This window comes from Salvia splendens, chromosome 7, assembly GCF_004379255.2.
Source record: "Salvia splendens isolate huo1 chromosome 7, SspV2, whole genome shotgun sequence".
NCBI lineage: Eukaryota > Viridiplantae > Streptophyta > Magnoliopsida > Lamiales > Lamiaceae > Salvia > Salvia splendens.
Window position 1 is genome coordinate 4482592 of NC_056038.1, and position 18037 is coordinate 4500628.

At 42.5% G+C, this 18037-nt stretch overlaps 1 protein-coding gene across 1 annotated transcript; it reads left to right on the top strand.

Moving 5' to 3' along the window:
- The first annotated feature begins 6941 nt into the window (after positions 1-6941).
- Positions 6942-9058, top strand: LOC121741722 (G-type lectin S-receptor-like serine/threonine-protein kinase LECRK2). Its single transcript, XM_042134607.1, has 2 exons — positions 6942-7037; positions 7154-9058. The coding sequence occupies exons 1-2, from the start codon at positions 6942-6944 to the stop codon at positions 9056-9058; spliced, it is 2001 nt and encodes a 666-aa protein (XP_041990541.1).
- Positions 9059-18037: the final 8979 nt, after the last annotated feature.

Consider the following 18037-nt stretch of genomic DNA (forward strand, 5'->3'; position numbering starts at 1 on the left):
TAAAAGCCGGGCGTAATAAAACCCAAAAGAAGGAATACAAGAAACGAAACTGAACTGAATTACAATGAAATAAATAAACCGTGAATGTTTAGCCGAGTCGAGGAGGCCTCTTCCCGCAAGACGAGATACGCCCCGGTAGTACTCTTCGGTTTGGCGTTTCGTCCCCAAAGGTAAAACGACTACGTCTCTTTTGATGCAGCACCGCAATCAGTAGAGCTCTGGCGAACTGGATGGAGGAGAGGGCAGAGCTTCGACAGAAAGACAATGCAGAGAGGGAGAGAGCTTATGATGCAGAGAATGCTTGGAATTGTGTGTCCTAATGCAGTGGTATGGCTATAGCCTATTTATAGGCCAAGCCACCATGCAGGGTCAACCGAGCCATGAAGGCTCATCATGGCAGATTCGTAACCGCCGTCGGTTACGAGCGTGTGGCAGGCGTGTGCCTATCGCATGTGGAGCGTGTGGATTTCTCACGTGGCAGCCGTGACTGTGCCTCGCTTGACGACGTGTCAAGCCACTTGGATTGCTGACTCGGCGGTGGTCCAAAAAGAATAGTTTGGGCCAAGCCCCAAGCCCAAAGACCACCCAAAGACCAAGATCCAAGTCCAAGTCCAAGTCCAAGCCCAAGCCCAAGATCGGGATCGGGATTGGGATCGGGATCGGGATTGGGATCGGGCCCGCGGCCCACGAGCACGGGCTCGGGCTCGGGCGGGCGGCGGCGGCGACGCGCGCGCGTGCGCGCGTGTGGGCTTTTTCACCCATCTTGATCCACTATAATTATTAAGTAACATAAAGTCACTTAATTTAAACACATTAAAGATGTATTAATCTTCCAATGTGGGATAATTAACACTAGTTAATTATTCCCTAAGCACATGCTCCAAGCTTTAATTAAAAGCTAATTATGCCCAACTTTAATCCACTATTTCTCACTCACCGGAAATCGGATTTGAGAAAGTGAATATACTACATTTATCTACGTAAAATGTAGATCGACGCTATATCATTTAATTTCACAAAATTAAATGTCTCGTCACATTTATTCTTTGGTCAAAACCATTGACCGGGCATATTTAATCCATGATTTTTACATTTCCCTTAATAGATTTGTAGATTGATGGGTATCGACTGTATCGTGATTTTTATCTCATCATATTGAAGAAGATTTCCCATGTAAAATTTTAGTGTTACTATTTTTGTTATTGCTCCATACTATTATCTAGTTGATTCATACATATTGGATGCACTATTGGACCCCTTAGTTATTGTCAAATTTTCTCCTTCGTCCAACAGAAGTCCTCCCTTCGTCCACCTTTTAAAGAGCTACTATTTTGCTTCGGCATTTGATTTAGGATTTCGAAATGTTTTCATTAAAACCGACATTTATGTTTCTATGAAACAGAAATTTTTCCTCGAAATTAATGCCCCTTGAGAAACGACTTGTTCAACGCATAATCACCATACAATTTTCTGAATAATTCAAAGGGACCAAAACGTCAACTGACTACTTTTTTGTCTTTTTCATGTCAAATGACAAAACTGGACAATATTTCACGGACGGAGAAAGTATGTTTTTTGCACGAGCCGTTGTTTTAAGATGTTCTTGCATATATTTTGAAATTGCATTGATTAGCTAGTGATTTTGTTGGTTGCATTCTTTCCCTTAATAAATTTGTAGATTTTGGGTATCGACTGTATCGTGAATTTTATTTCTTCATATTAAAGAAGATTTCCCACGTAAAATTTTATTGTTACTATTTTTGTTATTGCTTCATATTATTATCTAGTTGATTCATACATATGGATGCACTATTGGAACCCGTAGTTATTGTCAAATTTCTCCTTCGTCCCGCAGAAGTCCTCCCTCCGTCCACCTTTTAAAGAGCTACTATTTTGCTTCGACACCGGATTTAGGATTTCGAAATTTTTTCATTCAAACCGACATTTATGTTTTGTGTGAAACAGAATTTTTCCTTGAAATGAATTCCCCTTGAGAAACGACTTGTTCAACGCATAATCACCATACAATTTTCTGAATAATTCAAAGGACCAAAACGTCAACTGACTACTTTTTTGTCTTTTCCATGTCAAATGACAAAACTGGACAATATTTCACGGACGGAGAAAGTATGTTTTTTGCACGAGCCGTTGTTCTAAGATGTTCTTGCATATATTTTGAAATTGCATTGCTTAGCTAGTGATTTTGTTGGTTGCATTCTTTCCCTTAATAAATTTGTAGATTGATGGGTATCGACTGTATCGTGAATTTTATTTCTTCATATTAAAGAAGATTTCCCACGTAAAATTTTATTGTTACTATTTTTGTTATTGCTTCATATTATTATCTAGTTGATTCATACATATTGGATGCACTATTGGAACCCGTAGTTATTGTCAAATTTTCTCCTTCGTCCCGCAGAAGTCCTCCCTCCGTCCACCTTTTAAAGAGCTACTATTTTGCTTCGACACCGGATTTAGGATTTCGAAATGTTTTCATTCAAACCGACATTTATGTTTATGTGAAACAGAAATTTTTCCTTGAAATGAATTCCCCTTGAGAAACGACTTGTTCAACGCATAATCACCATACAATTTTCTGAATAATTCAAAGGGACCAAAACGTCAACTGACTACTTTTTTGTCTTTTCCATGTCAAATGACAAAACTGGACAATATTTCACGGACGGAGAAAGTATGTTTTTTGCACGAGCCGTTGTTCTAAGATGTTCTTGCATATATTTTGAAATTGCATTGCTTAGCTAGTGATTTTGTTGGTTGCATTCTTTCCCTTAATAAATTTGTAGATTGATGGGTATCGACTGTATCGTGAATTTTATTTCTTCATATTAAAGAAGATTTCCCACGTAAAATTTTATTGTTACTATTTTTGTTATTGCTTCATATTATTATCTAGTTGATTCATACATATTGGATGCACTATTGGAACCCGTAGTTATTGTCAAATTTTCTCCTTCGTCCCGCAGAAGTCCTCCCTCCGTCCACCTTTTAAAGAGCTACTATTTTGCTTCGACACCGGATTTAGGATTTCGAAATGTTTTCATTCAAACCGACATTTATGTTTATGTGAAACAGAAATTTTTCCTTGAAATGAATTCCCCTTGAGAAACGACCTGTTCAACGCATAATCACCATACAATTTTCTGAATAATTCAAAGGGACCAAAACGTCTAACATGTTTTCATTCAAACCGACATTTATGTCTCTGTGAAACAGAAAATTTTCCTTGAAATTAATGCCCCCTGATAAACGACGTGTTCAACGCATATAAGCACCGTACAATTTTCTGAATAATTCAAAGGGACCTGCAAAACGTTAACGGACTACTTTTTGTTTTTTTCATGTCAAATAAAGTAATGATAAATTATTTTTAAAATGAAATATTCTTTTCTCCACACGATCGATTTCATACACAGATACACTTCACTCACATATTTATATTTTTAGTTTAGTGTAGTAAAAAGGGAGTTACTGCAATACAAACTACCTTAAAGTGTCAACGTTTTATTCAGAGGCACAATTCCGACACGTCCAGCAACGATTATTCAAATACCACAAACTTAGAATTTAAATATAGTTTATCCAAATTTTACACGGTTCCATGACTAGTAGATGGAGATCAAATTTATGAAATCCGACAGTGAACGGCATTCATTAATCCATCATATATCCAAGACTCGGCCAACCATTGACCAAGACTGACTTTTCATAAATCTTCCAATTCATCATCCACTCCCACAAACATGGAACACTCAAATCAAATGGCTTCATGCAGATTGCTATTGTTTATCATTAGCATTAGCATTAGCACCGTATGTTACGGACGTTCTCCGTAACGAGGCCGGATGGCTAACTTCTCGGAGAGATAAGGTGATCGAACCTTCGACGTGCTCGAAGGAAAGCTCACGAATTGCTGATTTTCGGACGTTCTCCGATGAACAACAATTTGGAAACGAAATATGATATTTTTGTTACTCAAGACAAGTTTGTGGAAAATAATATATTCATTGAATTCATAAAATGATAACATCCTATCCCTATTTATAATACTAGAATACTAGCTTAGGGAACAAGAAACAAATATACGAAAAGATATGTAAATCCCTAATATATCTAAACTAATTAATAATGATAATACTCGTATCAACTCCCCCACGGTTGAAATCCACCTTGTCCTCAAGGTGGGGACCATAGATCAACGGACAAAGTTGATGGTAACAAGAGCATTGAGACTTTCCCTCCTGGATCGAACGCGACTACATACACCACCTCCAAATCTCGACGCCCTTTCCCAGCCAAGAATCTCGGCAAACCAAAGTCAGCCCTTGTTTTCCCTGCTGTGAATGGCTTAGTTTCCTTCAGTTGCAAGAAACAAATAGCAGCATGTGATGCCCGATAGTTCAAGATGTCCCGTTTTCTCATTTCGTTTGTATAGCTCTTGTAGAATCTCTGGATTCCATCAATCACCTCCTTGAACCCAATCTTGTGATCGATTTCAAGAGGCCTCAAATCTTCAATCATCTCGGGAGTTTCCGAGTCCTCGGATATCGTTGGAAGGCCTCTGATTCTGCAGCTCTTGGGTACCATCTTCATCTGGTACACCCAATTCTGGAGTTGGAACAAAACATCTCCTCCATCATCTACATCTTCATTTTCATGATCTGAATCCCAACACTTCTGTTGTGAACTACTATTTGCATCAGCACATGATGGTGATGAAGATGAATCACTCTGTCTCTCCAACTCCAAATTCAAATCCAAATCATCACTCAGCTTCACCGATTGAGGCTCCATCTCTATGAACTCCTCATCATCGAAAGTTGTCTTATTTCATGATTATCATCATCCAATAGAGATGATTTTGATTCCTTCTCCTCATCCAGAAAACTACCCATCCAGTTCGAGGAATCATTTTTTTCCATTTCCCGATGAGCATCCGATTCTTGATCAAGGCTTGAAGAATGGCTGCGGGGAATCAATTCGATTTCATAGCAAAATTCTTCATCCACCATCTTCCCTTCTGCTCGAAAATTCTCCTCTTCATATTCGCCACAAACACCTTCCAAAGAAACAATCTTTTCTTTTTCTGATGAACTCTCTTGATTAACAGAGAAATAAGGATTCAACAATTTGAAGTAAAAGGGCGAGGAGAAGTTTGAGTCTTGTTCAAAATCCTCTTTTTTTTCGGATGCTTGATCATATTCCTCGGTCTTTTCTTCAAACCCCATGATTTCAGGGTGCCAAGGTTGTGTGCCCGTGCGTGGGCTGCGCTGCTGCCGGAAGTGATCGGTTTGTCGCCTGGGTGTATCCCAACCACGAGGCAGACACGCTGATGGCTGATCATAATCCGAGTATCCTTGCGATGCACGGTGAGGTGGTGGTTCCCAACAAGAGGGCTGCCATGACCGTGGTGGGTCGTAGGGCTGGAAGCTCGGCATTGATTGGTTACTGGGAGGATCCCAACAGGAGGGGCGGTTGATGGGGAGGTCCCACGATGTAGGTTGTCGGTACCCCCGAAAGCCGCTATCAAACTCCTGAGTGTACCGATCAGGCTGCCTATCCCAACTAGAACACTGCAGAGTGTCCTGGCGCGAGCGATAGGGGGCAGCTGTCGTGCCGAACTGCAGAAAACGGCCCCCTCGGCAGCGTATATCGCGGGCAGCTCCACGTTGACGACGGATATCCCCACCAAGATCTCGGCGACCGTGGATGAAAGGCCGGTTGACATCGTCCTCTGCCGCCCAAGTGTCGCGCGGGGAGTGATACGCCTCGTCATCAAGTTCGTCCGAGAAATAGGGGGGATCAGTTTCGGGATCGGGCGGCGCTTCCAACTTCTCCAGCCTGAGTTCCATTCTGTCAAATCGCGCCAAGATCTTCTCCAACCCGGTGGAGAAAATCGCGGCTGTTCCTGCCACATCGTGCGGCGCCTCGGCGGCCGCCTGGAAATTGCGTCGCGGATATCGCGGCTGATCGTCGCCGCTGGCGCTAGAAGGAGGGGGCTGATATTGGTGGTAAGTAGCCATAACTAATAAGGGAAAAAATGAAGTTGGAGTGGAGGGTTCGGTGGTTTTTTTTTTTTTTTTTGCTGGTGAAATATGGGTTATGGATGAAGAAGGTGGAGGATTAGGCGTGACCGTGGTGGTGGAGCTGCGGCTGATTGTTTTTCTTTCTCTCTTTTTTTTGACGGGGGGTGGGAAATAATTTGGGGGATACGGATGAATGAAGACGGAGGATGAGCACGGGATGAAAGCACCAGTTGTTACGGACGTTCTCCGTAACGAGGCCGGATGGCTAACTTCTCGGAGAGATAAGGTGATCGAACCTTCGACGTGCTCGAAGGAAAGCTCACGAATTGCTGATTTTCGGACGTTCTCCGATGAACAACAATTTGGAAACGAAATATGATATTCTTGTTACTCAAGACAAGTTTGTGGAAAATAATATATTCATTGAATTCATAAAATGATAACATCCTATCCCTATTTATAATACTAGAATACTAGCTTAGGGAACAAGAAACAAATATACGAAAAGATATGTAAATCCCTAATATATCTAAACTAATTAATAATGATAATACTCGTATCACCGTATCACCAATTTCATTGACAGCCCAAGAATCAACCAACAAGAACGTAACTCTTGGCTCCTCCATCGTCGCAAACTCCAATTCCACATGGACATCGCCTTCGGGCGAATTCGCTTTCGGGTTCAAGCAGGTTGCACCCGGAGCCTTCTTGCTAGCCATATGGTTCGATCAACTACCCGACAAAACCCTAGTTTGGTCCGCCAACCGCGACGAACCAGTTCCCGCTGGATCAACCGTCCACCTTTCAGCGGATGGAACACTGGAGCTCTTCGATCAAAGAAACCGATGGATATGGGCTAATCAGGCCACGTCAGGTACGGTGGCCCACGCCACCATGCTCGACACCGGAAACTTCGTGCTTGCCTCCAACACTTCAGCCATCCTATGGCAGAGTTTTGATTCCCCCACTGACACATTATTACCAACTCAAGTACTCTTTTTTCTCATTTAATAAGGAAAAGCGTCTTATCAACTGAGTTGCATTTCAGCCATCTTGTGACGGAGTTTTGTTTTGTTTTCCCTCCTGATACATTATTGCTGACACAGGTACTAAACCGAGAAGGCGCTCTATATTCTAGCATCTCGGCAACCAATTTCTCGACAGGGAGATTCTTATTTACGTTGAAGGCCGACGGTGATCTGGTTCTCACCATCCAATCATACCCATTGGACCTAAACGGAAATACCTATTGGTCATCGAATACTATTGAAACCGGCTTCCGGTTGATCTTCAATGATTCCGGCAGCATCGACCTCATCCGGCCGAACAGAACCCTACTCCGACCACTCTTCGACAGCGGGCCTCTGGCCGGGAAGTTTTACCAGAGACTGGTGCTAGAACACGACGGGGTCCTCCGCCATTATGAGTATCTCAAGTCTTCTAATTCTTCGTGGTCTATACGTGATTTTAAGCCTTCCAACATATGTCGTGCTGTTTTAGAAAAACATACGGGCGGAGGGGCTTGCGGTTTCAACAGCTACTGCTCAATAAAAGCTGACGGACGACCGAGCTGCGGCTGCCCCACGGGTTACAAACCGAGGAGCGGCCTAACTGGTTGCGCGCCTGATTTCGCGCAACACAGATGCGACGATGATGTGCGGGATGCACAGAGTTTCATATTCGACGAGATGTACAACATAGATTGGCCTGTCGTGGATTATGTGAATTTGAGGAACATCGACGAGGCATCGTGTCGCCAATCCTGCCTTTCCGATTGCTTCTGTGCTGCTGCAATAGTTTATAATGGAAATTGTTTTAAGAAGTCACTGCCCTTCACCAATGGGAGGCTGGATCCTGGCTTTGATGGAAAGGCCTTGATAAAGGTCAGGATAAACAACACTTTCACTTCGAATCCCAACATCACTGCCACCGGCCGAGAGAGTAGTAAGAGTAGCTCCACTGCTCTCACTGTAACACTGTCGGCCTTGTTAGGCTGTTCGGTGTTATTGTTTCTTCTTTCGAGTTTCTTTATCGTTTTCTACTTGAGACGTACAAAATCAATAATGGAACAGAGGAGCCATGTACAACCTGCTGGAGTGAGCACGATAAGTAGCTTCAGCTTCAAAGAGATAGAAGAGGCAACCAATGGATTCAGTGAAGAATTGGGCAGGGGTGCTTGCTCCATAGTCTACAGAGGTACTCTAAAAAATGATGGGAAGGTTGTTGCTGTCAAGAAGCTGCACAAGATCTTCGAGCAAGCGGATGATGAGTTCAAAGCTGAAGTAAGCTCAATTAGCAGAACCAACCATAAGAACCTTGTGCAGCTGCTTGGGTATTGCGATGAAGGCCAGAACAGAATTTTGGTATACGAGTTCATGACTAATGGCTCTCTAGCCACTTTCCTCTTCCAAAAATCACCACGTCCTAACTGGTATACAAGAGTGCAGATTGCATTTGCAATAGCAAGAGGGATTTGCTATCTGCACGAAGACTGCAGCGTGCCCATCATACACTGCGACATCAAGCCTCAGAACGTGCTTCTAGACAAGTCTTTCGCCCCAAAAATAGCAGATTTTGGGCTAGCAAAGCTTCTCAAAGCTGATCAGACTAGAACCATGACCGGAATAAGGGGGACAAAAGGATATGTGGCTCCGGAATGGTTCAGGAACATGCCCATAACAGTCAAAGTGGATGTGTACAGCTTCGGAATCATGCTGCTTGAGCTGATGTGTTGCAGAAGGAGTTATGAAGCAGATGTGGAAGACGAGGGAGAAGCTGTTCTTGCTGACTGGGCCTATGATTGTTACCATCAAGGGGCATTAGATTTGCTGGTGGCGGGCGATGAGGAGGCGAAGAGCGACATGAAAACGTTGGAGATATATGTGAAGACAGCCATATGGTGCATTCAAGAAGATCCAACATTGAGGCCTCACATGAATATAGTAATGCATATGCTTCAAGGATCGATGCAAGTCCCAACTGCCCCAGATCCTGCTGCATTTGTACACTAATTACTATTTCCATGTTCATAAAATAGTGCCCCATTTGCTTCTAATACAAATTTTAGAAGTTTATTTGAATGTATTGCAAGTGAAATAAGAGTGTCATTTTTAATGTGATGGACCAAATAATAGCGCAATATTGATATATAAGATGTAATGTTGACGGTTCTAATCACGATGACTAATATATAGCTAAAATGATAAAAATACATTACTATTAACTATTCACACTCATAAAATATGTAAAAAAAAAATAAACTAATGCCTGTTCTTGATGATAAGTACAATAGATGTTCTTAACAGCATGGTTTTATCTTCTAATTCAAATGGAGTGTTATGTTTGCAAGATTGTATTCGGGATCAAATTTGTAGTGTGTTTGGTTCATGAGATTCAATCTCACAACTCAATCTTAGATGGTTAATCATGGGATAATTAGTCATAATTAACTCCTATAACTAAAATAATCTCACAACTCAATTCTAGATTGTATCTTGGTATTATTTTATCTTGGAAACCAAACACCACCATAGTATATTAGTGTTGTTCAGTTGGAATACTCATTATCATCTGATTATCCATATAGGATTAAATTGTGGGAGTAATTTAGTTGGAAGGGATGGCTACGATAGGAGTAAGTAATTGCTAGCAGAATCCATTGAACTTACTTGAACAATTGCGGCATCACTCATTCCATCCAATCTCCATTCGATTTACTCCGACGAGCCAACACCGCCATTCACTCTCCCCGTCGGGGCCCTATTTGGCGTGAGTCCCATTTCGAGTGAAGGTGTTGTTCACCAAAATCCTGACCCCGAAAGCCCTCATTCGCGCTGCCGTTTCCTTCACAGCCTAAGAGACGCTGATGTTGTTCGAAGCTCTGGGACAAAGATCGTTCGCCGCTGTTGTTCTTGTTGAATTTTGGCGGATTCAAATTCATAATTTCCCTCAATGCCTATTGCAGATCGGATCATAAAGGTTTGACAATATTGAGCGGTGACAAATAAAAAATACTATTCCCTCTATAATCAGGACTATGGTGTGAGGGCTGGAGTCACGTTGCTCTTCCATCCGTGACACTCACCCAAGCCAACCCCAATCAAATTTTTAATAAAATATTCATTTCTCTATCCTCCTTATACACAACCCTCTCCCAATTCAACCCCCATCAACTTTTTTACTTCCATCAGTGACCCCAACCCAATCCAATTAAATATTTTCTTTTTCATATATTTTATATTAATATTTTAATTTATAGTTACTTTAGATATATTAAATAATGTCTAAAAATTATAATAAAAAAATATATGATTCAAATTTTAAACAGAAAATATTAGATATTCAAATAATTAAAGCACAATATAATAATAAATTACACACATTAAAAAATAAAAGGCGATAATAGAAATAAACAAACCAAAATACAAATGAAGAGTGAAAAAAAAGCTAGCTTAAACATGATAAACATTAGTACATATTTAATTGTTTGTGCCAAATTTAATCCAAATATGCTCAATCAAATCTTCACGAAGAGCAATATGAGCTTCTCTATTGCGGAGTTGAGCTCGATTAGTCATATATGATGACAAGCTCCCGATCCGTTGAGTGGAATAGCGAAAGGCTTCAACATTTTCTTCAACATATTAAACAAATTCAGAACTAAAAGTAATAAAAAAATTAAAAATTAATTTAGTGTAAAATGTTCAAGATTAAAAATGTAAATCTATATATGGATAAATATATTTCTTATTGCAATAAAAATATAAGTACAAATTTATACAATAACCAAATATGATACAACTAGTAATAAAATAAATCAATAAATAAAAATAAAAGTTTTTCAATATTAACCACTAGGGTTGTACCATGTGTACATGACCTCCACTTTTTGGAAAGGCCGGCTACTTGACAATGGGAAGGGAGGTTGGGTTGGGTTGGGTTGGGTTAAGTTAGAATTATTTTTATTTATTAGTTTTTTGTCCTATATGGGTGACCCTCCATCCATTGCCCTATTATGGGCTAGGCTTGTAGCGCGTCAAGAGAACTTTTCAAAGTATAGGAGTATTTCAATTACTTTTCAGAATTATAGCAATTAAAATAGGCTCTACGAATTTTGTTAGTAGAACACGCACACTTGATCATTAATGCTTTTATGTCACAAATTTAGAGTTTGTGAAATTGTTAGAGCAGCCTCAAAGGTGGTCTCCGCGGCGAAATGGCTTGTCCCGGTGGGACGATTCCACGAGGCTCACTGCGGAGACCACGGCTCCGTCTGTGGAGACGACACGCTTGGCACACGTGGCATGATATGGAGAGGGCGACGTCCGCATCCCACTAGTGGACGTCGTTTTGACCTTTGAAATTTTTATTTTAAAAAACAAAAAAAATTATTAAAAAAATTTATTACTTCCTCAAATATTACCGTTTTTTTTTTTCTTTTTTTAAATTTTTTAAAAATTTCTTTTATGCAAATTTAATTTTTTAGGATTTAAATTATGTAAGTTTAAATTTTTAGAAATTTGTATTATCATTTTCAGGCTTTTTAATAAAGTTTTATTATATTAAAATGTTTTTATTAATAATATTTTTAAATTAAAAAATAGAATAGTGAGACTTAATGAAATGATGAGATAAATTGTTGCAAGGGATGTCTCTTAATTAAGAAACGAAAAATAAAAAAAAAACTATTAAAAATTGGTATGGGACTCATAAATATAGTTAAAATACAGTAGATAAGATAAATTTGAGCTCCTTGGTGTGGATGCTATTATACGCACACACTATGTATCCATGGGAGAGAAGCTCGGCTAAAAAAAAGACATCGCTTGGTGACAAAATATACTCCATAAAATTGGTCAAAAGTAAAAACTAATGTATACTTAATTGCAGAAAATTAACCAGTAGATTTTAATTGAATGAGCTCCAATTAATCTTGCATCCGAAATAAAATAGTCTAACAGAAATTAAATACTCGGAGTATAATGTTCTTTCTACGACTGGGTCTAGCAATCAGCCAATCTTGTTTTCCTATGCTCCATTTGACTCACTATTCACTTTCATTCTTGGTTTGTCCAATCAAGATGGTCCATTACTAAAAATGAAAATATTTTTATCTTAACTTTATTCATTCTCTCTTACTTTACAATTTCCACTTGCACACAAAATAAAGTTGCATAAATTCTCATGTCACTCAAGGAATGGGTATCTTTCTTAGGATGGAGGGAGTATAATAGTAGTACAAGGAGTACTATATAATGAGAGAGAGGATATGTATAGATAAAAAAAAGGAACTGTAATTATAACTATAATAGGAATTGGGTTCGGTCCAAATATGAACTTCATAGTGATTACTGATTAGTTTCATTTCAGAGTCTTGATACATTTTGAAGACATTAGTGTCTAGATATAAATGCAGTCAAACAGAATAAAATTCTTTGAAATGCACTTCTAATTTTTTTTCTTAAGGTCCGAATTTAACACTAGTAGATAGAAATCAAATTTAGGAAATCTGAAACTGAAACCGAAAGAAATCAATGTACATGTACATAACCAATTTTTCTTTTTGGTGGTTGATACGTCCAATTAAACCATCCAAGACTCAGCCAAACATTAACCAAGAGTCCAAGACTAGACAGACTACTAATAAATCTTCCAATTCCTCCACTCCCACAAACATGGAACATTAAAATGGCTTCATGCAGCTTCTCATTGTTAATCATCATCAATTTTATCATAATCACCGGATTTCCATTTTCAGTGATAGCCCAAGAATCACTCAACAGGAACGTAACTCTGCGCTCCTCCATCGTCGCAAACGCCAATGCCAATTCCACCTGGACGTCGCCTTCGGGTGAATTCACTTTCGGGTTCTGGCAGATCTCTCCTGGAGCTTTCTTGCTAGCCATCTGGTTCGATCAAATACATGATAAAACACTAGTTTGGTCAGCTAATCGTGACGAACCAGTTTCTGCTGGATCGACAGTCCAGCTTTCCACAGACGGAACGCTGGAGCTAGTCGATCAAACAGGGCGTCGGGTGTGGGCTAGTCAGGTACGGTTTCCTACGCCGCCATGCTCGACACTGGAAACCTCGTGCTTGCCTCCAACACTTCGGCTATCCTCTGGCAGAGTTTTGATTCCCCCACTGACACTTTATTACCGACTCAGGTATTTTTTTTTTCCTTTAATAAAAGATGATCAATAATGGTTTCCATCTATCATTAGATTAGATGGGAAGCGTCTTACCAGCCAAATTGCACTTCATCGTCTTATTATTGACTCAGGTACTCAATCGACAAAGTAGTGTTCTATATTCCAGCTTCTCTGCGACCAATTTCTCGAAAGGGAGATTCAAATTTACGTTGCAGGGCGATGGAAATCTGGTGCTCATCTCCAGATCAGTACTGATGAATCCGCGAATTATTGATGATGATGAATGCTCGTAAAAATAAATTACGACACGGAAATTTTACGTGGTTCGATTTACTGAGGTAAATCTACGTCCACGGGGAGAAATGGGTGCAGGTTTGTATTGCTTGATCTGCGAATTACAGCTTACAACACAGACTTGCTATATGATTTTTTCTCTAGAGAGATTCTAACCCCCTCATATCAGATCTAAGTTCTATTTATATATGGAACTAAGATCGTGGCTTGCATCTCCACCCTAAGTCGTGGATGTCGTGTAGGTCATGGCCTAAGATCGTGGATGTAGCGTAGGTCATGGCCTACGATCGTGGCCTGAGTTGACACCACGTGGTAGTGGGTGTGTTGGACATCCTGTATGGGTCCACTAACTCCTTGTTCGGTCGAATACTGAGACCGAACTGCTTTGGTTGCCGATCTTTGAGTAGAGCTTGATGCCGACCTGAGAACAGAGCTTGATTGGTTGGCTTTTACCGAGCTGTAGGCTGAGGCCGAACTCTTTGGTAATGCCGAACTCATACTCCTGCTTTGGTTGCCGATCTGAGAGTAGAGCTTGATAGGTTGGCTTTTACCGAGCTGTAGGCTGAGGCCGAACTCTTTGGTAATGCCGAACTCATACTCTTCCTTGGGCTTTGGGCTGATGGGCCGTCATTGCTGTTGGGCTTGTTTAGTACGCACCCCATCACTACCCCCCCCGAAGGGCGAAGTGAATCACTTCGGAGAAGTGAGTCACTTCGGCATTCTGGATAAAGGCAAGGGGGAGGCTGATGTCAGGGGACGTGCCTTGCGCGTGACTGCATTAAATGCGACAGTAAAATCCGGCCGTTGAATCCTGAAAAGGTGGGATTCGAAACGGTGCGACGATTTTGAAATCTTCGCCGAATCTGATAAATACCTCCTTTCTTCATCATTGAAGCACTTTTGCGACTGCTTCTTCTGCACTCTCTCTTTTTTGCGAAGATTCTCTCTCCGCTTTCAAGAATTTCTTCAGACTTTCTTCACCTTCAAAAAGTAAGAAAAATGTCTTCTTCTTCTTCTTCTTCGGAGTCGGGTAGCGTTAGGAGAGGCGGTAAGGGGTCTTCTGGCCGGAAAGAGTCCGGGGAGAAGACCGTAGAGTATTTCCATAGTATTTTGAGTAAGGATACTGTGATGTCCCTACCCGAAAAATACTTTTTTCCTGGGGGAAGGCGGTGGTACCTGACGGTGATCATAGGGCTGACTCCCCGCCGGAGGGTTACGCCACCGTGTACGAGGCCTGCTTAGAATGCGGGCTTCGTTTCCCCCTCCCTTCTGCCTTTATAGATTTACTAGATTTTTTTCAACTTCCTTTAGGCCAGGTGACTCCGAACTCTTGGAGGCACTTGTCGGCCTTTGCTGCCGAACTCCGTAGGTTAGGAAGGGATTTGTCTTTGAAGGCGATCCTTAAATTCTTTCAATTTAAGAGGAAGGGGTCTTGGTTTTACTTGATCCCTGTACAGCCCTTTAGGGCCTTTTGTAAAACGAAGTGGCCGAAGTGGCAAAACCGCTTCTTCTACTATGATAGGACCGCGGCTCCTAGTTTTCCCTGGAGAGGGCCGAAGTCCGTTATCCGTCATCCTCGGCCTGAACCGTTGGACGAGCTCGATGGCGAGCTCAACAAGATTCCCATAGTTAGGAAACAATACACGGAGTCTGAGCTCGTCAAGGGCGACGTCGTGTTCGACATCTCGTCTTCGGACGAAGAGGCCGAGGGTGAGGATTTCTCTTTATCTTTATGCTCTACTGCTTTAGCGAAGAAAACTAACTTGCTTTCTTGCTTTTTGGCAGTGTACATGCTGAATAAGCTATCCGAAAGTCCTCCGAGCTTGCGGGGCCGGAGAGGCAGAGAGCCCCTCGGTCGGCGTCTGAAGCCGAAAAGAATCCGAAGAGGCAAAAAACCTCTTCTTCGGATCCGAAAGAGCCGGAGCCATCTTCGGCTAAAGGGAAGGGGAAACTTCATGAGTCCCCAAGAGTGCCGGGGAAAGACCTGGTCATCTCCGAGGTGGTTGCAGACATCCCGGAACACGTCCCTGAGCCTTTTCAATGGCCGACGAATTTTGTGGAGGTAAGCTTTCTGACTTGGCTTCTTTTCCACATTTTTGATGGGCCTTCTGTTGACTTTTTTCCTTGTTCATCTTCAGAGAGCGAAGCTCGTCTCCGTGGAGCTCTCCAAAGCATCCCATGACTACGAGGAGATGCAGAAGAAGTTGCATCTTGCTCGTAGTCTGGCCGAACAGGCTGAGGCCAAATTTGAGAGGCCCGAGCTGCTAGGATCTCGGCTCAGGATGAAGCTCGGTCAGCCAAAAACCAGCTCATCATCCTGCGAGAGCAGACGAAGCTCCGGGAGGCTCAGAAGGAGGCAGCCGCCGTGGCTGCCCAGGGGGAGGCTCTCCGTGTTTACACGGAGAAACTCTTTTTGAGCAGCCAGTTCTCGGCCTTTGTCGGTAGTGGTAAGGCTAATTACCGATAAGGGCGAGCAGGGGGCCGACGTCGTGCTGCCTCTGTACAGCCGAGAGATAGCAGCTCGGCTTCAGAATCTGCCGCTCCTTGAGGAGCTCGCTTCATCCTCGGTCCTGCTTTCTGCAGACCGAGTCCGGAGTTGTCGAGCTGATCGGACGAGAACCTGGAGGCTATCTTTGCCTCCGTGGGACCCGTTTCACCCGCTTCGACTTACAACGGAGAGGGTGAGGCCGAGCCGCTGGAGCCGGAGGCCGAAGTCGAGCGGGCCGGGCATCCGGAGAAGGAAGCCGATCAGGAGGCGGAGGCGAGGCCGGCAGGATGCGAGGCCGAGGCTGAGGTAGCTCGGGAGAAAGAAGCTGAACCAGAGCGAGGAGCCGGAGACGAAACTGGCGGAGTATGATTTCGTCTCCCTTCTCTTACTCTGGTTTCTTCCTTGTAAAATGGCCTTGAAGCCCTCCTAGTGTAAAAAATTTTCCTTGTGAATGAAAAATTCTCTACACTTGTCTTCGTATAGCTTTTCGTACTCGCCTTTACTCCTGTTGTATTTTACTATCTGCTCGGTACAGCTGCCGAACTAATATAGCTGCTTTGTACCCAAGGAAATGGAGATACTTCACTGGAAACGGCTGTACTCTTCGGCTTTAGACGAAGCTGAGAAAAGAGCTATAGCCGATCAGACGAAGAATGACGAGCTTCTGGCTCGTTTAGTGAAGCTGGAGGCCGATAATAAGGACTTAGAGTCCGATAAGAAGGATCTGGAGGCCGAGCTGAATACGACCATTGCTGAGAGGACTGCGTACGAGGATTACATCCGTGTGCGCGGGGGAGTGACCATATCAGATGTTCAGAGTCGAGTTGACGAACTGTGGGAGAATATCATGTACTCCGGAGGAACAATGCGCTGGAGAGCTCGGCTTGCCAACAAGTTGTGAAATCACTGCGGCGTTGGGCTTCTCGGTACAACATTGTTCTTTCTCGCGCCCCTCCATAGAAAGATTCCTTCGGCATATCGTGCCAACAGATGCTCGCACTCCAGATCAAACCTCTGGTTCCCTTGTTCAAAATCTTACTCCAAGTCAACAACGAACTCCGGAACAGCCGGAAACGTCAAGACGAGAACGGGCTCAGGAGCAACCGGAATCGTCAAGACAGGGACGGACTGAAATTCGCCGAGGAGTTGTGACTATGAGCGAGCAAGATCAGCAGATGCTTATTGCAGAGACTCTTCATCGCCGAGGGGCTAGAGCTTCTGGGGCTCGCGGAAGAGGTGTTGGGTCGAGGATAGCATCTCGTCGACCTGCTTATTCTTCATCTGCTCGGAACAACCGGACTCGGCTTCCAGAGGATTTTGTTAATAGGTGGCTCAACTTTAGCAACCCCGGACAGTAGAATAGTCCTTTGTAATAGCGTAACGCCATTTTGTAGGGTAGCGGAGTTGTATGCCGAACAAGATTTGAAAAATGAAATTTTGTTTTCGCTTCTAACACTGTATTTACAGCTTAGCGAAAAAATTTCATCGTACTTGTCCTCGGCCTTATGAAGTAAACTTCTTTGACCGGACTTGGTCCTTGGTCTTATGAAGTAAACTTCTTTGACCGGGCTTGGTCCTTGGTCTGATGAAATAAACATCTTTGACCGGACTCGTCTTTGGTCTGATGAAATAAACATCTTTGTCCGGACTCGTCTTTGGTCTGATGAAATAAACATCTTTGACCGGACTTGGTTTGTGTTCTAATCTTGGCGATTTTTGTCGCCGGGATCGAACTTTCCTTGTCCTAATTCGGCGAGTTTTATCGCGTGGATCGGACTTTCCCAGTTAACCGAAGTGGTCTTATGCAGTAAACCTCTTTGACTAGACATGGTCGTCCTCGGTCTTATGAGGTAAACTTCTTTGACCGAACTTGGCTCGTCCTAATTTGGCGAGGTTTATCGCGTGGATCGGACTTTCCCTTATTGCAGTTCGTTTCAGACGAAGTGCTTATTCTTTAAGCCGAATTGTGGTCTTGTATCTTTCCTGAGAAGCTTGACTCACAATCGTTGGCTTAATGCAGTTCGTTTCAGACGAAGTGCTTGTTAAGCTGAATTGTG